We start from the raw sequence: 24,003 nt of genomic DNA, 5'->3' as shown, positions 1-24,003 counted from the left end.
GCTCAAACTTGGTCCCCGCCGCTCTGGGGAACCTACAGTGTTAGAGTGTCTCTCCTCTGTCTCTTTCTCTGTCATTTTCTATCTGAAAAAGTGGACCCAGAGCAGTGACACCCCAGTAATGAAAACTGGAAATAAAAATAAACAAAACTAAATTAATCAAAATTAATGTCTTTGCATAGTGCAGAAACAGAGGCCCCAGGAATTTAAATGATGCGAACTCATCCGTAAAGTTTGCCTAGGACTGGCATTTGGAGTCAGGGGGTGAGGGGTATCTTCTGGTCAGGAAAAAAGTGCTAGAAAGAGAGTCTGTGGAGTCGGGCGGTAGTGCAGCAGGTTAAGTGCATGTGGCACGAAGTGCAAGGACCAGTGTAAGGGTCCCAGTTTGAGCCCCGGGTTCCCCACCTGCAGGGGAGTCGTTTCACAAGCGGTGAAGCAGGTCTGCAGGTGTCTTTCTCTCCCCCTCTCTGTCTTCTCCTCCTCTCTCCATTTCTCTCTGTCCTATCCAGCAACGATGACATCAATAACAACTATAAAACAAGGGCAACAAAAGAGAATAAATATTTAAAATAAATAAATAAATATATTTTAAAGAAAGAAAAAAGGAAGGAAGGAAGGAAGGAAGGAAGGAAGAAAGAAAGAAAGAAAGTAAGTAAGTCTGACAGATATGCTCTATTCCCTTCTCCCCAGAAGCTGGTGGCACCCATGAATTCTGAACTGGGAGAGCTGGCTGCGTTCCTGGGCTGTGCAGACCCGTGGTATGAGAGAACCGTCAACACCCTGTGTCCTGCCATCCACAAGCTGGCGGAGATGGTAGGGCAGCCAGGGTAGGGTGGGGGACTGATGTCAGACATTACCTTTGGTGCTCAAGAGTCAGATCCAGGAACCTCCCCCCCCACCAGGTGAGTGAGGCAGTCAGAGAATACAGGAGGGATTGGGATTCACTCAAAGCACGTACAGCTCCTCTGGCAGGGGCCCTGTTGTAAAAGAAGAAGTTAGACATTCTTTCCTAAGCATGTGGGCCTGTTGTACTCCTTCTTTTGTGGGTTTCCTGTGATGGTTTCTTGATAATAATAATAGCTAGTGTTTCCTGAGCACTTGAGCACACTGGGCGCTGTTCCAAGCACTGACATACAATTGCCCTGCCAAGTAGGTTCTCTTGTCGGCGGGGGAGAGTACTGCGCATCCGCACTCCACAGATCAAGCAGCCGAGGCTCAGAGATGAAGTAACTCATCCAAATCAGCATAGTAAGAAGTAGAGTCTGGGGGCTGGGGGTAGTGCATCAGGTTAAGTGCACGTGGTGCAAAGCGCAAGGACCAGTGTAAGGATCCCGGTTCAAGCCCCCGGCTCCCCACCTGCAGGGGGGTCACTTGCAGGCAGTGAAGCAGGTCTGCAGGTGTCTATCTTTCTCTCCCCCTCTCTGTCTTCCCCTCCCATCTCAATTTCTCTCTGTCCTATCCAACAACAATAATAGTAACAGCAACACCGATAAACAAAAAGGGCAACAAAAGGGAGGGAAATGGCCTCCAGGAGCAGTGCATTCGTGGTGCAGGCACCAAGCCCCAGCGATAACCTTGGAGGCAAAAAAAAGAAGTAGAGTCCCCCTTGGTACCATGCAATTTGATTCCAGAGCACACAAACTATGAAGAGGGGAGCATAGCCCAAGAAAAAAGGGAAAGGTACCAGAATTATCACTATTTTTTCCCTTTCCTTTTCTTTCTTTTTTAAAAAAATATTATTTATTTATTATTGGATAGAGATAGAAATTGAGAGGGGAAGAAGAGCAGTAGATAGAAAGAGAGACCTGCAGCTCTGCTTCACCACTCATGAAGCTTTCCCCCTGAATGTGGGGACCAGGGCCTTGAACCTACATCCTTACACACTGTAGTGTGTGTGCTTGACCAGGTGCGACACTGCACAGACCCCTCCTTTTTTTTCCCAAGATTTAAAAAAAATTTTATTGATTTATTTATTCCCTTTAGTTGCCCTTGTTGTTTTATTGTAGTTATTGTTATTGTTGTTTTATTGTAGTTATTATTGTTGTTATCAATGTCATCACTGCTAGATAGGACAGAGAGAAATGGAGAGAGGAGGGGAAGACAGAGAGGGGGAGAAAAAGATAAACACCTTCAGACCTGCTTTACCACCTGTGAAGCAACTTCCCTGCAGGTGGGGAGCCAGGGGCTCAAACTGGGATCCTCATGCCAGATCCTTACATGCGTGTGCTTAACCAGCTGCGCTACAGCCGGACTCCCGGACGCCTCCTTTTCTTTCTTATAAGGACAGTGAGAGATAAGAGAGGGAGAAGCAAACACCTACAGCACTCCTCCACCACTTGTGAAGTTTCTCTCCTGCAGATAGGAACTAGGAATTTGAACCCAGTTCCTTATACATGGTACTGCGTGCACTCTCCTGGGTGTGACACCACCCGGCCCTGGCTTTTATATCTATTTTTTTTGTGCCTCCAGGGTTATTGCTGGGGCTCAGTGCCTGCACCATGAATCCACTGCTCCTGGAGGCCTTCCCCTCCCTCTTTTGTTACCCTTGTTGCTGTAGCCTTGTTGTGGTTATCATTGTTGTTGTTAATGTCGTTTGTTGTTGGATAGGACAGAGAAAGCGAGAGGAAGGGAAGACGGAGAGGGGGAGAGAAAGATAGACACCTGCAGACCTGCTTCACCGTCTGTGAAGCGACTCCCCTGCAGGTGGGAAGCTGGGGGCTTGAACCAGGATCCTTACGCGGGTCCTTGCGCTTTGCGCCACCTGCGCTACCCAACCCCCGGTTTTTATATCTTAAGAGAAATTTGGCCTTCTTGCCGCCATAGGTGCTGCTGACAGTTTTCTCCTACCTTGTTAGTCTCTTCTGTCAGTAGTGAATGTTTTTATTTTTGCACTGAGGACACCATGAATGTGTGAATTCCCTGCTCTTGGTGGACTTTTTTTTCTCAGAGAAAGAGACTGAGAGAGGGAAGAGAGAGAAAGGGAGTGAGAGGGGGAGGGAGAGAGACAGAAGAGGCATCTATTGCTCATGGAGTTGGCCATGCACAATGCTTTCATGTGGTGACTGCGGAGTTGAACCCAAGGCTTTGTGCATGACAAAGTGTGCACTCTACTGGGTGAGCTATCTCCTGGCTCAGCAATTGATTTTTAATTCACCAAAGATGGATATTTCTATGCAGTCATGCATAGACTTTTACCCTTTATGGTTTCTGCTTTTGAAGTCATGCTTCCAAAAATTTTTTTCTTTTTGAAGATTAAATAAATATTTACTGATAATTCACTTGAATCCTTTCAGTGTCTCCACATTTGCACATAAATAGTCCATCTGCCATTAATTTCAGTGTTTAGTGTGAAGTATGTAGTTTTATTTTTCCCAAATGTTTAGTCATTTGTCCTAAAGGTATTTGTTGCAGAAACCATCTTGCCCCATCAATTTGTAATGCCACTTTTATCATTTACTAAATTCTTACATATGTTTAAGTTTATTTCTGGATTCCTACCCTTGTCATTGATCTATTCCTTCCCATACAAGCTATAACTTTTACATTTTAAAATATAAGCCTACTTCTTCACTCTTCTTTGTCAAAACTCTTCAGGCTGTGGTTGCTTATTTGTCTTTCCAGATAACTTTTAGAATGTTGTCATATTTCTTTTTAGCCCCATGAGGAATTTTTTTTTTCATTGTTATCACTAGGACTTGGTAGCTGCACTGAAAATTCACCACTCCTAGTGGCCATTTTTCCTCCTCCCCCCCATCCTTTTTTTTTTTTTTTTTTGATAGGACAGATATAAATTGAAGGGGAGAGGAAGATAGAGAGGGAGAAAGAAAGAGAAACACCTGCAGATTTGCTTCACTACTCATGAAGCTTCACCTGTGCAGGTGGGGGAGCAGGAGTTCAAACCTGTGTCCTCATACATGGTGAGGCATGTGCTTAACCAGGGACACCACCATCTGGTCACCCCATATTGGAATTTTGGTTGAAATGTGGAGAATTAGCATCTTTGGCATATTAAATTACATTTACAGTACTTCATTTATTAAGGTGTTTTTTGTATGTCCCTAGTGTAGTTTTACAGCTTTTACTCCATTTGATAGATTTGTTCCATATGTTTGAAAATTGTTTCCTGCAGGGAGTCGGGCGGTAGCACAGCAGGTTAAGAGCATGTGGCGCAAAGTGCAAGGACCAGCATAAGGATCCTGGTTCAAGCATAAGGATCCTGGTTCGAGCCCCTGGCTCCCCACCTGCAGGGGAGTCGCTTCACAGGCGGTGAAGCAGGTCTGCAGGTGTCTGTCTTTCTCTTCCCCTCTTCGTCTTCCCCTCCTCTCTGCATTTTTTCTCTGTCCTATCTAACAACAATGACATCAGCAGCAACAACAATAATAACTACAACAACAATGAAAAACAACAAGGGCAACAAAAAGGAAAAATAAATAAATATAAAAAGAAATTTAAAAAAAGAAAATTGTTTCCTACAACCGTTAGTGGTATCTTTTCCCCTTATAGCTGGGTAGTATTATTGCTACAATCTAAAGAACATTAAAAGCTATTATGGCCAGGGAAGTGGCACAGCGAAGAGGGTGCCAGACTTGCATACCTGAGGTCTCAAGTTTGATCCCCAGTCTTCTTAAGGAAGTTTATATAGCTCTGTTGAATTTGAGGTTTTCTTCAAGCTACTGCCTTTGTTCATAACTGTGAGTGATTTCCATGATCTTACCATTACACTTGATGCTTCATGAGGACTAGAATTAGGGGTCTGTGGTTGAGTGGTACTAGGCAGTAACCAAGGGTTCATAGCCATAAGTACCTTGCTGAGGCTGTAGCTCTAAGTTTGAACCAACTTGGGTATTGACCATAAGTTTGAGGTTGTACATGTTCCACAGGCTTGTGAAAGAACAGACTCTGGTTGGGAATTTACCATAAATTAAGTAACAGACCCTGATTCCACCCCAGGGTCAGTTACTATGGTGTGTGTGTGTGTGTGTGTGTGTGTGTGTGTGTGAGCCCCGGGTTATCACTGGGGCTCAGTGCCTGCACTATCAATCCAATGCACCTGGTGGCCATTTTTTCCATTTTATTGGATAGGACAGAGAGAAATTGAGAGAGGAGGAGAAGATAGAGGTGGGGGAGAGAGAGAAGGTAGACACCTGCAGACCTCTTGTGAAGCATCATGTACCCTGCATGTGGGGAGTTGGGGGCTCAAGCTGGGATCCCTAAGCAGGTCCTTGTGCTTTGTGCTGTGTGTACTGGACCCAGTGCACCACCACCCGGTGTAATAAAATTGCAAACATTAAATTGTAGTAGGATAGAGTGCTGGGGTCTGGTTCAGCCCACCACATGCTCACCAGATTAAAGAGTGTTATCTTATGACTCACTTCTTGATTGTGACTTATTACTATGCAGAATGCCTTTTTACTTTTGGTGAGGGTGTCTCTCTGTATCTGTCTGGATGTTAAGTTTTTGCCTTGGAAACTTGATTGAGATCCAAACCCATTTTTATGTGGAGTTTTCCATGTGTGTTGCAACTTTGCTGTTGTTTCAGAGTTGGAGGAAAACAGACTCTTTTTTTTTTTTTGGCCATCTTGGCCCCATCCCCAAAATTCTTAGTTTCAGTTGATAAGAACTAAAAGAGAGGCTCAGCCTCTCATGCTAAAGCTCCCTGGGTGGTGAATAAGTAATCCAAATCTAGAACTCTAGTTCAGAATTGTTCATCATTGGTCATATTCTCAAGCCTCTTGTCTGCCCCAAGCTCCCAGCATGGTACTCACATAGATCAGTTTCAGATATGTCTTTGTGCAGTTGAATGAATCAAGAGCCCTGGGAAATGGGACGTTGGACAATTACGTTTTCATTAGGGGTAGAAGTTGGGTAGCAGGAGGGGCTTGGAGTATGTTGAAGGGCCTGCTAGGTTAGTGTATCACAGATGGTATATGGGGGCCTTTGGAGTTTCACTTTTAAGAAAATAGCACCTCACACAGAGGCTTGGAGAAGGTTAACAGAGACATTCTCTGTCTCATTCATAGCCTCCCAACCTGGGCACATCCCGGACTGTGGATCCCTTCATCCTGGATGTAATCACTTACTATGTTCGCATGGGCACCCAACCCATCTATTTCCAGATCTACACAGTCAAGGTAAGTCTCCCACACTGAATCTAAAGGAGGCTATTGCAGAACCCTAGGAAAACACACATTACCAGCATTCAAGTCATATATTCATCTAAATATTCTTGACTGTTATCTTTATCTTAATCTCTGACTGGATCAGATAATTGAACCTCTAGTTCAAGCAGAAGTGGGTCTTCTTTATGTGGGAAGATTCTCCTTAGTCTTTGATCCTCATGGAAAATAGGGAATAGAGGTGAGAATGGTCTGGACATTGTCATGAAGACATGCTTTTACCTCAGAAATATTAAAGTCTATTTTTCTTATATATGATCACAAAAATTCATAACCCATCAGGGCTTGCTCCCCTTTCCAACACTACCACCCCCCTTCATAGACCCCAGAGAGATCTGAGGGTCCCTTCCATTTCTCAGCATCCAACAGCCCCTTGATGCAATCTTGTCTTCTTCTTGTTAGATGTTTTATTTTGCTTTTGTTTTCACTGGTGCTTCAACACCGCAAGCCAACTCTTTTTTTTCCAGATAAAAGAGAGACAGCAAATAAGGAAAGACACCACGGCACCAAAACTTTGCCCAGGGTGGTGGGGGTTGGACTCAGACCTGGGCTGTTCACACAGCTCCCTGTGACTCTGAGCAAATAACAGTATCTCTGCGGTCTCGTCCTTTTCCTACCTACTACGGCTAATGAAAGTGATCTACTAAGGTTAAATGAGACCATTTAGGTCAGATGCCACCTAATCAGAGGGCTCAACAAAAAGGACTTTTGAGTCTTCCACCCCACCTTTCCTCCATCCCTTGTTCCTTCATGCTTTTGGAGTCCCCATTTACCCAGTGGTCCAACCAAGTTGCACCCCCACACACACACCCACACAAAAACTTCTGCAGCAGACTTGAACATGGATGTGTTACCCTGGAATTCAGTTAGAATCTACGTGTTAGTGAAGATGTAATGACTGTTTCTTTAACTCCATATTCCCTCTTCCAGGGCATGTTCTGTCCATGTGCCCTTGAGACTCCCATAGCGTCTAGGGGCTGACTACTCCTTCAGCCTCCACCTCAACTTCCTGTCTTGCTGAGTGTTTGTTCTCCACTCTGCATCCTGTGATAGTGCTTTTCCTTGTTGCCTTTCTGGTTTTAACCTAAATGAGAGATATAGTCCTTCTCTTTGACTTCCAAAGTGCAAACGAAAACAAGTAAACAGGAGAAATAAAGCCTCTCTGACTGGTAAAGGGGGAAAATTGAAAATTACTTTCAATAATGCAAGTACCTTCGATATGAACAACTGTCACTGCTCTAGAACTCCAGGGGTGCATTGGTAATCCAACAGAACTGGGTTTCTGGACTTACTACAGTGAGGGCCTGCACACCAAGAAGAACCATGAGGCACCCCAAGAAGAGGCTGTTAGCCCTGCCACAAGCATAGCCCTGGACTCTGACCCCCGCCTCCACAGACACACACACCCCACATGAGAAAACTATTGCACAGGAAGAAGTTTCAGTATTGTGGTATCTCTTCTTCTCCCTCCCTCCCTGTGTGTCTCTGACTCTAAAGAGTTGGGTCTGAGTAGTGAGATCATGCATACATGAAGACTCTACGTAGAAAGAAAGAGGGAAAGAAAGGAAGCGCAAAAGAAAGAAAGAAAGAAAGAAAGAAAGAAAGAAAGAAAGAAGGAAGGAGGGAGGAAGGAAGGAAGGAAGAGAAGTAAAGGAAGGAAAAAGAAAGAAAAAGGAAGCAAGGGAAGGGAATGAGGAAATGAAGGAGAAGCTGAGGAAAGGAGGGAAGAAGGATGGAAGAACAAAGGATTCAGGCTTGGTTGAGTGATTTAGGGGAGGTTTCCAAACAGCAGGGCTTTGTTCTAGAATGAAGTTTTGGGGGCCAGGCAGTGGCTCATCTGGTTAAAAATCACATTACAATGCACAAGGATCCAGATTCAAGCCCCTGAATGGGGGGAAGCTTCACGAGTGGTGAAGCAGGGCTACAGGTGTCTCTCTCCCTCTCTCTCCGCCCCCCCTTTCTCTATTTATATCCAACTCTATTCAATAATAAATAGATGAATAGAATAATGTTTTTGGAAGGTGGGTTAATTCAGTAATTGGACATGTCAGTAATTCCTACCACAATCTTCTGAGACTACAAATGGTAATCTTCCATATCTGCTGTGTATACAATATCTCTTCTAGACACCACAAGGGAAGGGCTAAGTGTGGGCAGAGGGGCGTGGCTTGCTCCAAGCTTTTGCCTCTGTCTGGACAAGGTTGTGGTGTGGTCTGAGCCCTGTCAAGACCCCTCGTGGTCACAGACCCCTAGTGGTCCTGCCTGACATTGTCAGCATCTGTGAAGCTGATCAACAGGAGACAATAAGGCCTTGCTTTGAGAGGGACTTTTCCCTTTCTCCAACCTTGTTCTCAAAAACTCTGGTCGGGGCCAGGCAGTGGCACACCTGGTTAAGTGCACACATTACAGTATTACAGTGCACAAGGACCCAGGTTCAAACCCCTGGTCCCCACCTACATGGAGAAAGTTTCACGAGTGGTGAAGCAGGGCTGCAAGTGTGTCTCTGTCTCTCTCCCTCTCTATATCCCCCTCTCAACTTCTCTCTGCCTCTCTCCAATAATAAATTAATTTTTAAAAAAACCTAGGGAGTCAGGCGGTAGCACAGAGGGTTAAGAGCACGTGGTGCAAAGCGCAGGGACCTGCGTAAGGATCCTGGTTCGAGCCCCCAGCTCCCCACCTGCAGGGGAGAAGCAGGTCTGCAGGTGTCTGTCTTTCTCTCCCCCTCTCTGTCTTCCCCTCCTCTCTCCATTTCTCTCTGTCCTATATAACAACGGCAACATCAACAACAACAACAATAGCCACAACAACAATGAAGAAACAACAAGGGCAACAAAAGGGAAAATAAATAAATATTAAAAAATAAATAACATAAAAAATATTTTAAAAAAAAAAAAAAAAACTTGTCATCATGCTTCTGAAACCTGCTCTCTTGCCCCATGTAGACTTGGACTTTCCTCTCTTTAATCCTGTGTTCCTTCTTCAGCCACCTCTCCCCCAAAATTTCCTTCAGGTCCTCTGAAAATCCATCAGTTCTCCCTAGTCCTTCTTTCTGTGTGTCTGCAGGGTGAAGACCACCAGCTTCTCATTTCTGACCTCCATCCTCTTGTCCCCCTTCCAGCATCTAGGGGAGGTTTCCCTAGCCCTCCTTAATTGGGTTTTATCCCCCACTCCTGCATTCCCCCACTAGAGGGCGATGGTTACAGGGAGTATGGGTTTCAATAAGAGTCTATCCCACTATTTAGCGCTATATTATATTGCTATTGAGAGGAGAGATCTGTGCGCGTCAAGTCCACTTTATCACCGGAAGCAGCTCAGAATCTAGCATTGGCAGGATGGGGGCCGGGGCCTGCTCTGCTTCTAGAGTCTCCTGCCATCCACATGCCTAGGCTCTGCAGGAGGTGGAGGGGAGTTGCCTCGAGCAGAATCAGCCTTCTCCAAACGCACTCCCTCATTTCCAGATCCTTTTCAGTGACCAGAGCCAAGACCCTACTGAGGACATTTTTCTGACTGAGCTGAAGGTGAAGATCCAAGACTCCAAATTCCCCAAAGGTGAGCTTCTGCTCCCCTGTGTCAAAGCCTGCCCTGTCAACGTCTCCAAACCCCACTTCCAAAAGGTTTCCCATCCCCCTAACAATCGGCCCATCCCACTTCTGCTGAATATAGGGCACCCTTGGGTCCCTCCAAACCCACCCAGCACCCCCCAAGGTGCTCTCTTCCCGCCCCCGGGACAGATGTTGTGAAGTCAGCAGTGGCTTCAGGGTGGTGAAGAGGGAGGAACTTCTCACCTTCAGTCTCTTCTCATCCCTCAGATGGTTCTACACCCAGGAGGAGAGGTGTGGCCGAGGGCCCGGGAGCAGAGCTCTCCATCTGCTATCAGAAGGTCAGTGGTGGTGCTAGTGGGAGGTGGGGGGTGCAGAGCTGGATATAAATGGGTATCAGGATCACAGGGGTGGACAAGGTGCAGGGATGCTTAGCAGAGCCATGGATATGTCTGCCACTTCTTTGGTGCTCTCCCCAGAGTTTTCCAGACTTCAGAGAGTTTTTCTGGAATGGATGGGTTGCAGCTGGCCTTATAGCTAGAATAGGAAGTGATCTGATTTAAAGAACAGGCCTGGGGAAATGGCATAATGGTTATGCAAAAAGGCTTTTGTGCCTGAGGCTCTGAGGTGCCAGGTTCAATCCCCAGCACTACCATAAGCCAGAGCTGAAAAGTCCTCTGGCTAATAACAATAACAATAATTATTATTATAAAGGAGTAAATAAATTAAATAACAAGAGAACTATTCCCTTACACACAACTTTTTCCTTCAGGTCTGAAAGGTTGAACATGTAGAGATGGGCTTTCAGGTCTAGAAAACCCATGGTTCCTGGTGCTACCAAGCATGAGTGACACAATAGGGCTTTAGGGGAAGGGTATAAAGCAGAGGTAGGAACCAGGAGTGTGATTGTGTGACTGTATGCATTGTCCTAATGACACCCCCCCCCATCTGGACCTGTAACCCCTCTTCTCAGGACCTGCTCAGTCACAGAACTCGAGAGGTCACCCTTTCCCTACGGGCCACTGAGTTGGTTCTAAAGACCCTTCCAGCCAATGACACAGAAGGTAAGGAGCTGGGAAAGAAGAAGACAGAAAGATAGATAGATACAGAGATTACATAATTTCGGCAATAGACTTTTGTGCCTGAGGATCATATATCCCAGACTCAACCCCCAACACCAACATAAACCAGAGCAGGGCAGAGGGGGCAGGGAGGGAGGGAGAGAGAGGGAGAATGAGAGGAAGAGGGAAAAGGAGAGGCAGAGAAGAGAGAGGGAGAGGGAGAGAAGTTGAAGGCAAGAAAGAGAGCTAGTGATGGAAGATGTGGCAGGTCCCCCACCCTGTTGGTCACCCACGTGATCACAGAGGTGCTTAAGGCCCCCTCAGTTGGGGCAGGCGCCCCTGGTGAAGCTCACCGCTTACCTCAAGGGGCTCCCGAGAGAGCAGCATGTGCTCCAGCACTGGGGTGGGTGTCTGTAGAGACACGACCGGAAGGTGAGGCCACCACATCCTTCCTCAGCATCCTTCCTCAGCATCCTTCCTCAGCATCCTTCCTCAGCATCCTTCCTCAGCATCCTTCCTCAGCATCCTTCCTCAGCATCCTTCCTCAGCATCCTTCCTCAGCATCTGGCCAGCAGAGCTGGTTGCATTACCTTTGCAAATGTTTCATGTTGAATGTATTTCCCTGGGGCAAGTACTCTCCAGTTCACAAAAGGCACCACTGGTTAAAATTATTTACTTCTAAGTATCTAACTCAGTGTCTAAGTATCTAATTATAGTATATATATTAGATAGTAGATTGTTACATGATTATTTAACTTGGAATATGTATCAGTGCCTCGACCAACATCATACCTCATCTGGGAGGTGTCTGCTTTGCCAGGAACAAGGAGCAGGTTCAAGCTGAGGGCCCCCACTCCACTGGGGGAAGTGTTGGTGCTATAATTCTTTTCTCTCTCTCCCTCTATCTCCGTCTCTCACTTTCTAACTAAAAATCTCATCTTGTAGAGGTGAAGCTCCAGGGACAACAAGAACAAAATTAAAAAATATAGTCAACTATAAGTGAGCTCATATTAGGTCCCTGGTCATCCGGAATGATGATTGATAAGGAATCTTCTCCACTCTGCAAAATATGGAAGAGACTGGAGCCGAGGGTGGATGAAAACAAAAGGAGTTTATTTCAGCTGGGCCAAGAGTCCGGTTAGCACTGGGAACCCCAGGACTGGACTGTAAACACTGCTAGTTATTTAGACCTTCAATCTGGGTGGGGTTGCAGTAAGCATTGATTACAGAATTGGATGTCTGAATCGATTAGCTAATTTTAGATGGGGGAATTCCAAGGAGTGGTCTGGGCTTTCCAGAGGGGTGGTCATGAGTAGGCTACCACTCGGGCATGTTGGTCCAAATAGCAGGCCATGCATCCTTCTCACTAAGGGAGGAGCAGGCTTGTTGCCTTTCCGGTAACATAGGTAATAGCACTAGCTTCTTATGTGTGGGGTCCACACTTTATGGCAATTTAAATCAGTCTGGACATGTCCCGGGTATAACACTCTAATGTTTTGTCAGACATTTTATAGGCACTTTAATACACTTTTAGAAATATATGTTATGTCTTTAGCACACAACTTCAACTTAATCATCTTATAAGTGAGTATTTTTAAACTTCAAATACACTAAATTGGCATACTCTAAGTAGTCATACTTTATATATTTTATACACTTTTTTTTTCTTTTTAGACACCTGCAGACCTGCTTCACTGTTTGTGAAGCAACCCCTCTGCAGGTGGGGAGCAAGGGGCGCGAACCGGGATCCTTGAGCCAGTCCCTGCACTTCACATAATTTACTCAAACTGTTAAAACTATAGCCTACTAAAACTCTGCTAAAACTGAATTATTGTCAATTCCCTCTCATGATAAGATTGGTAACACGGGTTACAAAATTTACTATTAAATCATCATCCATAAAAACTGCATGCAATTAACCATGGAAGTATTAGCATGATTTAGAATATTCCATAATAAATACAGGATGAAAATACAGATTAGCCAGGCTGGCATGTCAGTGAGGAAATACTTCTCCTGATTCCTGCTCCCATACAGCTATGAGTCGTTCGCTCTAGACTCCTCAGTGATTTTGCTGGCATTCTAGTTATGACAACCCTCCCTCTGTCTATAAAACAACTGTGCTTTTATATGGGCATCATCACTCCTACAGCATATTAGTAAGTGCTTCCAAGAAGAAACCCATGGAAATAGTTGTTGCCTTGATTATTTCCTAATAAAGTGGTTCCCAGGCAAGTTGAATTTGTGGTTGACATAGGAATCTCTATCACATCAAGTCATTGTTTACTTGTAGATTTTATTTACTTGTAGATTTTATTTTATTTTAGCTTATCAGAGCACTGCTCAGCTCTGGCATAATGGTGGTGTGGGGGATTGAACCTGAGACTTTGGAGCCTCAGGCATGAGAATCTTTTTGCATAACCATTGTGCTACTACCCACACTTACTTGTAGGTGTGTAACACAGGAAAATGACCTACCACCTTGGCAATAGCTCTTAAACTAGAGGTGGTTCAAGAGCAGGGCATGTGGGGGCAAGAGTACAGATGCTAGAACCAGATGTACAAGCTTCACTCTCCAGCTCTGTCACTTACCATCAGTGTGGCCTGGGGCAAGATGCCCAGGGTCTCTCTCTCTCTCTCTACCTGTCTTTTCATTGCTTTAGATGGAAATAAGAAAATATGCTAATTTATTTGCATGCGGTCAACTAGAATGCTAGCTAACTCTTATTGTCAAAATCTAATTTCTTCTCATTTCTTCACAACCCTTTTCCCTCTGCCCACACCTACTCTAACTCATGTGCCTCCCAGCAATTTTTTCTACAGCAAAACCCTGTCAGAACTAGCCAGGTGATGGAAGAAACTTCTTCGCAGGCACAGACATCTAAGGTCTCCTCTTTTGTTGAGAGGGAAGAGGGGAGTCTGATGGCACACTGTATTTTTGACACATTATACGGTCTAGTGAAAGTCTAGTGAAGGCTCTCAACCTGTTGAGACTAGTAGCCCTTGGTACCTCTATCCTATTCCAAATCCTGTGTAGGTTTTCCTTGCATTTTAAGCATTGACGGAGGGGTACACATGGAGGCAAATTAAAGAGGTTGTGTTGGTAACAACCTGAGGACACAGAAATATGAGCTAACCAGAGAAGGAGGTGGATGGTCAGGAGGAAACAGAAGCTTGGCTAAGACAGAGATGAAGTTGGGAAGTGGGGACAGAAGAGGGTCTGTAAGGGGGCCACAGTGGGGGTGTCAGGATGGGTTTCTGATCGACCTGCCAACACCCATGTCCAGCGGAGAAGCAGTTACAGAAACCACACCTTCCACCTTCTGCACCCCATAATGATCCTGGGTCCCTACTCCCAGAGGGATAAAGAATAGGGAAACTTCTAAGGGGGGGAGGGGATATGGAATGCTAGTGGTGGGAACTGTATGGAATTGTACCCTTCTTATACCACAAATCTTGTCAGTCATCATTAAACCACTAATAAAAAATTAACAAATAGAAAAAAAGAATAGGAAAACTTGCAGTGGAGGGGAAAGGATATGGAATTCTGGTGGTGAGATTTGTATAGAATTGTATTCCTCTTATCCTACAATCTTGTCAATCATTAGTAAATCAATAAAAAGATGGGTTTCTGGAAATCTTCCTAGGACCTAGAATCCCAAACTCCTTTTCTTTTCTGGAGATCCATTCACAACTGTTCCCCATCTCATTCCTTTCAGTTCCAGGGTCCACCCACTGCCCCCCGACGGCTGCTCACGTTACAGACCGAACATGTCTGAATGTCAGTGTGACTGAGGTTGTCAAGTCCTCCAACCTGGCAGGAAGGTCTTTCTCTGTAAGCACATATTTTATCAATATTTTCCTCAGTTTTTCTTTTAATGTTTTTATTATATTATGTTGTTTTCGACGGGCTATGTTGTTTTCAATGGGTTAAGTTGTTTTCGCCGGGCTGGCTTCACGGGCGGGTAACAGACGACCAGGGACTCATGGCTGGGTTGTAGGCAGTGTCTCTTTATTCATGCAGGACGCAGCACAATCTAAGACGAGCTAAGTTAAACTCAAAGTGCAGTACTCTAAAACTCACAATGCTGTCTTTATATATACTTGCCAAGTAAGGTGGAAACAGGATGTGACATAGAGAGGGTGGAGAGAAAAGTGACTGGTGAAAATCAGGGTGTGATAAAGAAGGGATCAGGGTGTGACAAGGAGGGGGGGTGGAGCAAAAACATATCATGAAACAGTGGGGATTGAACCAATGCCCTGGAGGGAGGTGCTTCTTAACAGCGGTTATATAAATAGAATGAAGTGGTTATGTAAATAGAATAGTGTTAAGCAGGGGGGATTTAAACCAAATGAAACAGAAGGGGTCTCATGCATACCAACAATATTAATCTAAAAATAGGTTCAATTCTGACATAGCAAAATCTCAATGACTTTTTTTTTCCTTTCGTGATTTCTACCTCTGGAATTATGATATAATAAGTCTGACTCTTTTAAAACACCATTATCTGTCTCACCAAACTAAAGATATAATTTAATTTTAGATACCACAAAGAAACAATACCTGCCAAACTATGAACAACACTCTCTCGTCACATTAATTGCAAAGTACTTCCTAACTTCAGAAATGTTAAGATATTGGGGAAAATTCATTTAAGAATCAATGGAAAAGAAATGAAAAGTTTAACAGTATATTTTTCACTTCCTGTGGGGTTCATTCCTCCCATAGTTCTTTCCTCATTTTAAACATTTTACTAATTTATATGTATTTATTATTATAGTTTATACTTTTATGTTTTTACTTTATGTTAATGCATACATTTGTGAGGTGTTAGAGTAGCTGTAATTATTTGGGGTCTAATCTTCAATTTATTGGGTCTGCTGATCCCCGTGGTAATTTAGTTCCTTGTACGCTTCCTCAACAGTGAGTTCATATTTACTGAGTTTTGTTTGTGAAAAACCTGGGTGGAAAAACTTGTTCTTCTAAAAATTCCTTACTTTCTCTGGCTAAGTTTCCCAGTGGTGTTATCAGTCCAGGACTGTTCTTCAAGCTAATGTCTCCTCTCAGAAATCTCCAGGCCACACCAATGCCTGTGGCAGTGTTTCATCCCCCATGAAGCTTATCCTCTGTAGTTGGCAACTGGTGGGGGGGGAGGGGACGGGATCACTTCAATCTAGGTCGTTGCACATAACAACATGTGTTCTCAGCCTGGCTCCTCTGGACTTCTACATTCCTGAAATGCCCCCCAAATCCTACGTGTAACAGCATGCCCACCACACAGAAGACACCCAGGCGACTTTGATCAATGGGCTGTGTTCAAGCTGGAGGACAGTGGACTGGGAGGGCTGCGGGAAGGAAGGGAGAGTCAGGACCCAAGACAGCCAAGAAGAAGTCTCTACAAGATTCTCCTCACTGGAGTCACAGAGGGAAGAGATCTAGGGACTCTATGGACTGGACTGAGGAAGTTCCCCATAGTGTAGGGGAGAAGATAAGGACAGGGCCATCTGCCATTGGAGATGACACTTAGGCAAGCTGTCTCTTTCTTGTAGACAGTGACAAACAACTTCCGGACAGCCAACATCCAGATCCAGAGCCAGGACCAGAGGCTTCTGACCTTGCTGCTGGACAAAGACAGCCAGCGCACCTTCAGGGATGTTGTCAGGTGAGGTGTCCCCAGTGGGTGTGGACTTGGGTCACTGCCATAAGGTGTGAATCCAGGGACAAGAGCAGATGTTCTCAGGAGCTGGTCCTAGAAGGAGCTGAGATGGCAGGTCCTCTCCAACACTCAGCTTTGATCCAGTCGCCTGTGCTGGCTTATCCCTCTGACATAGGCTGACTTTCTGTGGCAACTGGGTCCCCTTAATGTAGCCCTCCCTGGTCTCTTGTAAGGAGGTGCCCTTTGGGGCACCATCCAGGCATGCTCCCCTCTCCCAGTGTTTACCTCAGGCCCAGCGTGTTCTTTTTGTCCAATTCTCTCTGTTCCCTCTATGGAGGGCCCCTCTTGTGTGCCCTACAGTAAAGGAGCCACCTTAGAATGCCCTGGGGAAGACCTGGACTTTTCAACCTCCTGAACTGGCTTCTCTTTACAGACTCGAGGTCACTCCCTGCCCAGAGCCATGTTCTGGGGCCCAGAAGTCCAAGGCACCATGGCCTGGTTTACAGAAGGAGGTGGAAAGGACAACAGCCAAGCCCAAACCCCTGCAAATGCCCATCAACACATTCTCCGGCATCATCCAGTGAGGACAGAAGGGACAGCAGAAGAGCAGAGCCTATGGGCAGCAGGCCCAAAAGGAAGGATACACTACCCCCACCACCCCCAAACACTCACACTGACTGCTAGAGTGAGCCCCCTCCCCAGAGACTACTACCTAAACTGGGAGCCAGCAGGTTGCCGTGGGGCACAGGTGCTAAGCAGGGTGATGGAACAGGGTTATACAGGAAGGCCAAAGGATGGCCCTGGCAAAGCTGTATACACACATGCCAGCTACTTTCACAGATGTCCACTCTTTGTTTTTAACCTCTGATTCCCACCTCCCCAATTCAAGCTCCCTGCCTGGATCTTAAAACCAAGAGCTGCTGTTTGGGCCAGGATCCTGTGGCCTGGAAGGAAAGGGAATGCAGGTAATGACAGCTGCACCTTCTCCCTTCAGAGTCTGGCTCTCTCCCTGTCTCAGGCCATTGTCCACCCAGGGCTAGGCAGGTTTCACTCCAGGTTAAAAGGTAAATGTCAGAGTCAATAAATGCACACTAAAGTCATTCTGCTTTCATCTAAGGCCCAGCAACATTTATTAGTAGTCATGTAGTAGTGGTCTACAAGAGTCTAAGATTACGGGGTATAGCTTCTCACTGCAGCCCCCAAAGTTTTCAGCCCCTGCTCTCCCAATGATGACACCGTCTTAGCGACCATTTGGTATTCCAAGTTCATGTTTTAACACAGATGAATTTTGATAGCACTCAGTCTGACCCAATGAACTCACTTAGACCGGGTAAGACTTGCGTGAAGTACTCAGAGTTCTGCTTCCAGACCTGTCTATGCCTCTCCTCACGCACACTCATTTAGGGAGTTCTGCTCCAGACCTGTCTATGCCTCTCCTCACGCACACTCATTTAGGGAGTTCTGCTCCAGACCTGTCTATGCCTCTCCTCACGCACACTCATTTAGGGAGTTCTGCTCCAGACCTGTCTATGCCTCTCCTCACGCACACTCATTTAGGGAGTTCTGCTCCAGACCTGTCTATGCCTCTCCTCATGCACACTCATTTAGGGAGTTCTGCCTGGCAGTGGCCCAAAACAGAGGGGGAAAATGCAGACTTGGAGAATCCAGAGATTAAAAACATCAAAATCCTCAGCTTTTGAGTTCAAACAGTTCCTTCTGCACATAACAGGGAAAATCAATGGCCCAGGATCAGTTACTTCCCCTGTCCCCAGGACTCAGTGAGAGAGTGTCAAGGCCTGGCCTCAAGTCCAGTCCTACCTCCTGGGTGACATCCCAGGGTATGGAGGGCTTGGGGGTGGGAGAATCCTGTTCAAATTTGGAGGGCGGTAAGACAAAGAGGTACATTTAGCCCTACTCCCCCTGTGGGCCAAGGGGCAGATCTCTGAGCACATTCCCATTACCTACAGGGATTAGGGAGATGGGGCTGCCTGGGATGTCTAGGTAGAGAGGCACAAGGGCAGCCTTAGAGTATGTGTACCCCAATGAGGCAAGGCAGGTAGGGCGGGTTTGCTCAGGTAGTTTTGAGCAAAAAGTCTCACAGTGAAAGAAAGAAAACCTGTGAGTGGCAGTGAGAACCACAGTCCCAGAAGCTTAGTTGTGGGCACCAGGATAGACCCCAGCATGGTGGGATGTCTGCCCTCAGAGTCCAGCCCAGAGCAGGTGAAGGCTGCAGAGCAGATGGATGTGACCTCCTCTCCAGAAGCTGGGGAGGAGGGGTTCGGGGTTTGGGGGTGGGGGGGGAACCAGAAATCACTGATATTGCTCATTTTGAGGGAGTTTACCTGAACATGATCTTTCTTATTTTGCTAGCACTAAAATTATGCAAGTTGATTTACTTTCATGTGAGTATTCACAATTACTAGATTTTTTTTTTTTTTTGCCTCCAGGCTTGTCACTAGGGCTCGGTGCCTGCACTATGAATCCACTGCTTCTGGTGGCCATTTTTTTTTGCATTTTATTGGACAGAACAGAGAGAAATTGAGAAGGAAGGGGGGAGATAGAGAGGGAGAGAGAAAGATGAACACCTGCAGACCTGCTTCCCTGCTTAGGAAGCATCCTCCTTGCAAGTGGGGAGCCAGGAGCTCTAACCCAGATCCTTGATTGGGTCCTTGCACTTAGTACTATGTGTGCTTAACTGGGTGTGCCATTACCTGGCCCCTGTTACTAAATGCTTTTTTTTAACTTTTTTTTAAATTTTATTTTATATTTATTTATTTATTCCCTTTCGTTGCCCTTGTTGTTTTATTGTTGTAGTTATTGATGTTGTCGTTGTTGGATAGGACAGAGAGAAATGGAGAGAGGAGGGGAAGACAGAGAGGGGGAGAGAAAGACAGACACCTGCAGACCTGCTTCATCACTTGTGAAGCAACTCCCCTGCAGGTGGGGAGCCAGGGGCTCGAACCAGTATCCTTACGCCAGTGTTTGCACTTTGTGCCACATGCGCTTAACCCACTGCGCTACCTCCTGGCTCCCTGGGTATCTAGATTCTTATAGCTTGATTGCTAATAGAGGAATTGCATCCCAAAGAATGATAGCCTACCCATGGGACTCTGACACCACTGATTTTACCCAGGAGATTTTGCCAGTTGCTATCATGCTAATTAATGGAGCCACAACTGTCCGTTGACTTGCTTGTAGTCATTGCCTCTCAAGTGTGGTTTCTGATTAAATGTGAGAAAACAGAGGCCAAGCGGTGGCACACCTGATAGAGCAAACATATTGCCATGCACCCGGACCCAGGTTCAAGCCCCCAGTCCTCACCTGCAGGGGGAAGCTTTACCAGTGATGAAGCCATGCTTCAGGTATACAGGTATCTCTCTCTCTCTCTCTCTCTGTCTCTCTTCTCTTCTCTCCTCTCCTTCCCTCTCCATTTCTCTCTGTCTCTAACCAAAAAATAAAAAAGACCTTCCAGAGAGGTGTATTCATTGCGCAGACACTAAACCCTGGTAATAGTCTTGGAGGCAATATAATAATGATGATGATGATGATGATGCACAGGAGCACCTCTAGAATGTACACTGTCAAACTGGAGCACACTGCACCCTTGAGTGTACTAAAACCTTCCAAGACACACAGTGTCAGGAAGCTGGGGGAAGCTGCTGGGGTGTCAGTCCAAGATAGATCTCAGCAGTTAGCTCTCTGGAGTTCACTTCGGCTGAAGAAAACTGCATCAAATAAAGTCATGCCTCTGGGAGGGAGAAGTGAAGGGGTCCAGCTTATATCCACTGAAACAGTCCTAAGCTCTGTGGACTCAAACAGAGCTGCCTTCATCATTGCTTTGGTTCTGAGCAAGAATCAGTACATACTTATAGAACCATATGCAAGATAAACACGAAACAGAAACAAGTGTCTTTGAGCAGTGGTGCATGCTTTGAAGAAAAGACAAAGAGGGGATAAGTGTGGAGAGGTGTGGGGTAGAGGCCTGTGAGTAACAGAGTGGTTCTTATGTAAATATGAGGAGGAGGAGAAGAAAGAAGAAAGAGGAGGAGAAGAAGGAGGACAGGGAGAGGGAGGAGGAGGAGGAGAAGGAGAAGAAGAAGGAAGAGGAAAAGGAGAAGAAGACGAAAAAAGGAGAAGGGGAAGAAGGAGGAGGAGGAGAAGACAGGAGGAGGAAGAGGAGCAGGAGAGGGAGAAGGAGAAGAAGGAAGAGGAGAAGGAGGAGGAGAAGAAGAAGGAGAAGGAGAAAAAGAAAGGAGGAGGAGGAGAGGGAGAAGGAGGAGGAAAAGAAAAATAAGAAGGAGAAGAAGGAGGAGGAGAAAGGAGAAGGAAGAGGGAGAAGGAGACGAAGGAAGAGGAGAAGGAGAAGAAAGAAGGAGGAGAAGGAGGAGAAGGAGAGGTAGGAGAAGGAGAAGAAAAGGAAGAAGAAGAGGAAGGAGAAGGAGGAGAGGAAGAGGGAGGAGGAGGAGAAGGAGAAGAAAAGGAAGAAGAAGAGGAAAAAGAAGAAGAGGAAGAAGGAAGAGGAGGAGGAGGAGGAGAAGGAGAAGGAGAAGGAGAAGGAGAAGGAGAAGGAGAAGGAGAAGGAGAAGGAGAAGGAGAAGGAGAAGGAGAAGGAGAAGGAGAAGGAGAAGAGAGCTAGCTGAGTTCCGATTCCATGCTCTGCCTGACCAGATCAGGCATTTATTCCATAGCTCAGGTTGGGGCTGGTGCGGGACAGCGTGGGGCCCAGGTGGTCTGTCTGAGAGCGCCCCCTGGAGACCGCAGGCCGCGACCCCGTGCACCTGCGCAGGTCGGGCAGGTGCAGAAGCCCAAGGCCCGCCCTGTGCCCAGGAGGAGGCAGCGGGACGTGACAGGTGCGGCCTGCAGGTGCGTGGCCCGGGGGCGGGGCCACATCCGGGCCGGGGGCGGGGCGGGGCGGGCCATGCGGGCGGGGGCGGCGGTTGAGCGGGGCCACAGCGCTGTGGGAGGCGGCGGGCGCAACCCCGCCTGCTGCTCGCCGGAGCCCGCTTCCCGGGACATGGCGCCGCGCCCGCCCAGCGCCCCGCACCGCCCGCCGCCAGCCGGGGTCTGACGGAGCCCCGCAACCATGAGCGCCAACCCGCAGTGGGACATCAGCCGGGCGCTGGGGGTGGCCAGGCTCTTCCACCTGGTGTGCGGGGTGCGGGATGCATGTGTCACCCCGTTCCTCACCCTCTACCTGAGGCAGCTGGGCCTGGCCGCGGCCTGGGTGGGCATCCTGATGGGAACCAAGCACCTGGTCGCGGCCTTCTGGGCGCCGTTCTGTGCCTTCCTGGCCAAAAGCTACCAGAAGAGGAGGGCGCTGCTGATCGGCTCACTGCTGGGCTCGGTGGGAGCCAGCCTGCTGATGGTCCTGGTGCCGCCGGTGGACAAGCATCTGGGCTCCCGCTCCTGCAATGGCAGCAACGGCGTGGCCACCACCGCCTCGCCTCCGCCAGGGGGCGCCCTCGCCGAGAACAGCTCCTCTTCGGCGCTGGAGCCCACCTCCACCCGGCCGGCCACCGGGCCCAGCCTCCTGGAGAGGACCAGGACGGTGGACACTTCTGGCTTCACAGTGGGACCTTCGCGCTCAAGTGTCCAAGAACCTTTCATCCTGCTGCCCGGCTCCTTAATGGACTCTGTTGAAGCAGCCAGGAGCACACCCCCAGCTCTGCCTCCTATCACCTCCGGAGGGCAAGGTCCCCCCAGGAAAGATGCTTCTAAAGTGGCCAGTCCCCCAGTCCCTCTGCTTGCTGGGGATACAGAGCCAGGGAGTCCAGCCAACTCGTCAGAAGCCACCAACTACGCCCAGGCCCTTGACCTGTCCCTGGAGGGCTTGCGGTGGACCTTCATCCTCTCCTTGGGATTCATGGTGTTCTGGGAACTGCTGACAGCCCCCCTGGAGCAGGTGGCCGATGACAGCCTTTACGAATACCTGGATTTCGTGGATGCCACCGACCACTACAGGAGCCTGTGGATCTGGAGGCTGCTGGGCATGGCGGCAGGCGTGTGTGGCATCGCCACCTTGGTGGGGCAGCTGGACTGCTGGCTGCTGACTGACAGCCCCTGGGGCGTGGTGCACTTCTACGGCTACTCGCTGGTCAGCGGCCTGGCGTTACTGGTGAGCATTGCTTTCCCCGTCCCCGTCTGCAGGCTGCAGGAGCCCAGCTACAAAACCGTCAAAGCGCTGTCCCTGGTAGGAGGCGACCCCCGCCTGGTTCTGCTCGCCCTCACAGTCTTTCTCATAGGAATCACCACCAGCACAGTGCAGAACTTCCTCTTCTGGCACATGAAGGACCACGGGAGCAGTGAGCTGGTCATGGGGTTCTCAGTGGCCCTGGGCTTGCTAGGGGAGATCATGCTTCATCCATTCAAAGCCACGTTGCTTAGGAAACTGTCCAGGGTGGGCACCGTGGGGCTGGGGCTGGGCTGCCTGGCGGGGCAGCTGCTGTACTACTCATTCCTTTGGGACTGGTGGTCTGTCCTCCCTGCTCAGATCCTGAGTGCCTTCAGCACCGGGGCTCTGTGGTGGACAGTAGGGGCCTCCATAGAGGACCTGGCTACCCCTGAAACCGAGAGGCCTTTAAGTGCCATGTTCCGAGGCCACTTTTACGGGGGCGGGTGCAGCCTGGGCAGCTTTGTGGGGGGCTTCGTGGCAATGCGCTTCGGCCTGGCTGTTCTCTATAGGGCTTGCTGTGTGACCCTGCTGCTCTGGCTGGCCCTGTTCCTGTCTGTTCAGCCACGGCTGCCCCAAGAACGGAAAATCAACTACTCCAAGCTCCTGGCTGTGGAGACAAGTGACACCAGTGACTCTGAGCAGGGAACAGAACGGGACTGGCTAGTGAAGGCCATGAGGGAAGAGCACACAGACCGGAAGGACTGAGAGAAGGGCAGGGCACATGGGTCTGAGAAGGAGCCAAAGGCCTGGACTAAACCCAGCCCACTGAGGACACAGTCCAAAGCTCCCTCCCCCCACTGCCGCCTGCCGGGCCACAGGGAGCCTTGGGGGAAAGAGTGAGAGCATATCTGTGCCCAGAGCCCTCAGTCATCTTACTGCGAGATTTTCTGTACTTTTCTAGTAAAAGGTTCAACATTTTTGCTGTTCTGTTGTTTTTAATAATGGAGAGAAAATATATTTGCAGGGGGACAAGTCGTGGTGCACACAGTACTAAGCAGAAGCACCTGTGCAAGGATCCAGGTTTGAGCCCTCCGTCCTCCCACTTGCGCACGGGGGGGGGGTGGTGGCTGGGGGGGCTTCACAAGTGACAAAGCATATCAGTAGGTGTCTATCTTTCTCTCTCCCTCTCTGTCCTCTCAATTTCTCTCTGTCCTACCCAATAAAAATGGGGGGAGTGGCCTCCAGGAGCAGTGGATTCATAGTGTAGGCACTGAACCCAGCAGTAACCCTGGAGGCACAAAAGAAAGAGAGAAAAATAAAATGTATTAGCCAAAAAAGAAAGTTTTGCTTCCTACTACATTTCGGTGTGTAAGGTTAATGGGAGCTTGGCTGGTACTGAGTCTGATGCAGTTGGTTTCAGCTATGACCAGAGTGATCTAAGCAAACTATCAGTTCCAGGAA

At 47.7% G+C, this 24,003-nt stretch overlaps 2 protein-coding genes across 7 annotated transcripts in view; both read left to right on the top strand.

The window, feature by feature from the left end:
* PIK3R6 (phosphoinositide-3-kinase regulatory subunit 6) overlaps positions 1–17,541 on the top strand; it is a 63,858-nt gene extending 46,317 nt beyond the window's left edge. For 5 of the 6 annotated variants that reach the window (XM_060204412.1, XM_060204413.1, XM_016187633.2 and 2 more), the window contains 8 exons: positions 688–810; positions 6,018–6,128; positions 9,632–9,722; positions 9,983–10,053; positions 10,686–10,776; positions 14,493–14,608; positions 16,324–16,436; positions 16,864–17,541. In XM_060204412.1, coding sequence (XP_060060395.1) covers positions 688–810; positions 6,018–6,128; positions 9,632–9,722; positions 9,983–10,053; positions 10,686–10,776; positions 14,493–14,608; positions 16,324–16,436; positions 16,864–17,014 — 867 coding nt within the window. In that variant the 3' untranslated portion in view covers positions 17,015–17,541. The remainder of the gene's footprint in view (positions 1–687; positions 811–6,017; positions 6,129–9,631; positions 9,723–9,982; positions 10,054–10,685; positions 10,777–14,492; positions 14,609–16,323; positions 16,437–16,863) is intronic. The other variant, XM_060204409.1, reaches the window with a different exon arrangement.
* Positions 17,542–21,118: 3,577 nt separating this feature from the next.
* Positions 21,119–23,429, top strand: MFSD6L (major facilitator superfamily domain containing 6 like). Its single transcript, XM_007523504.3, has one exon. It carries the CDS (start codon positions 21,514–21,516, stop codon positions 23,305–23,307), a length of 1,794 nt encoding a protein of 597 aa, XP_007523566.1. The 5' UTR covers positions 21,119–21,513; the 3' UTR covers positions 23,308–23,429.
* Positions 23,430–24,003: the final 574 nt, after the last annotated feature.

Source organism: Erinaceus europaeus, chromosome 12, assembly GCF_950295315.1.
Source record: "Erinaceus europaeus chromosome 12, mEriEur2.1, whole genome shotgun sequence".
In the NCBI taxonomy this organism is placed as follows: domain Eukaryota; kingdom Metazoa; phylum Chordata; class Mammalia; order Eulipotyphla; family Erinaceidae; genus Erinaceus; species Erinaceus europaeus.
The sequence above is the reverse complement of the archived record's forward strand: the minus strand, read 5'-3'. Positions and strand labels throughout refer to the sequence as shown.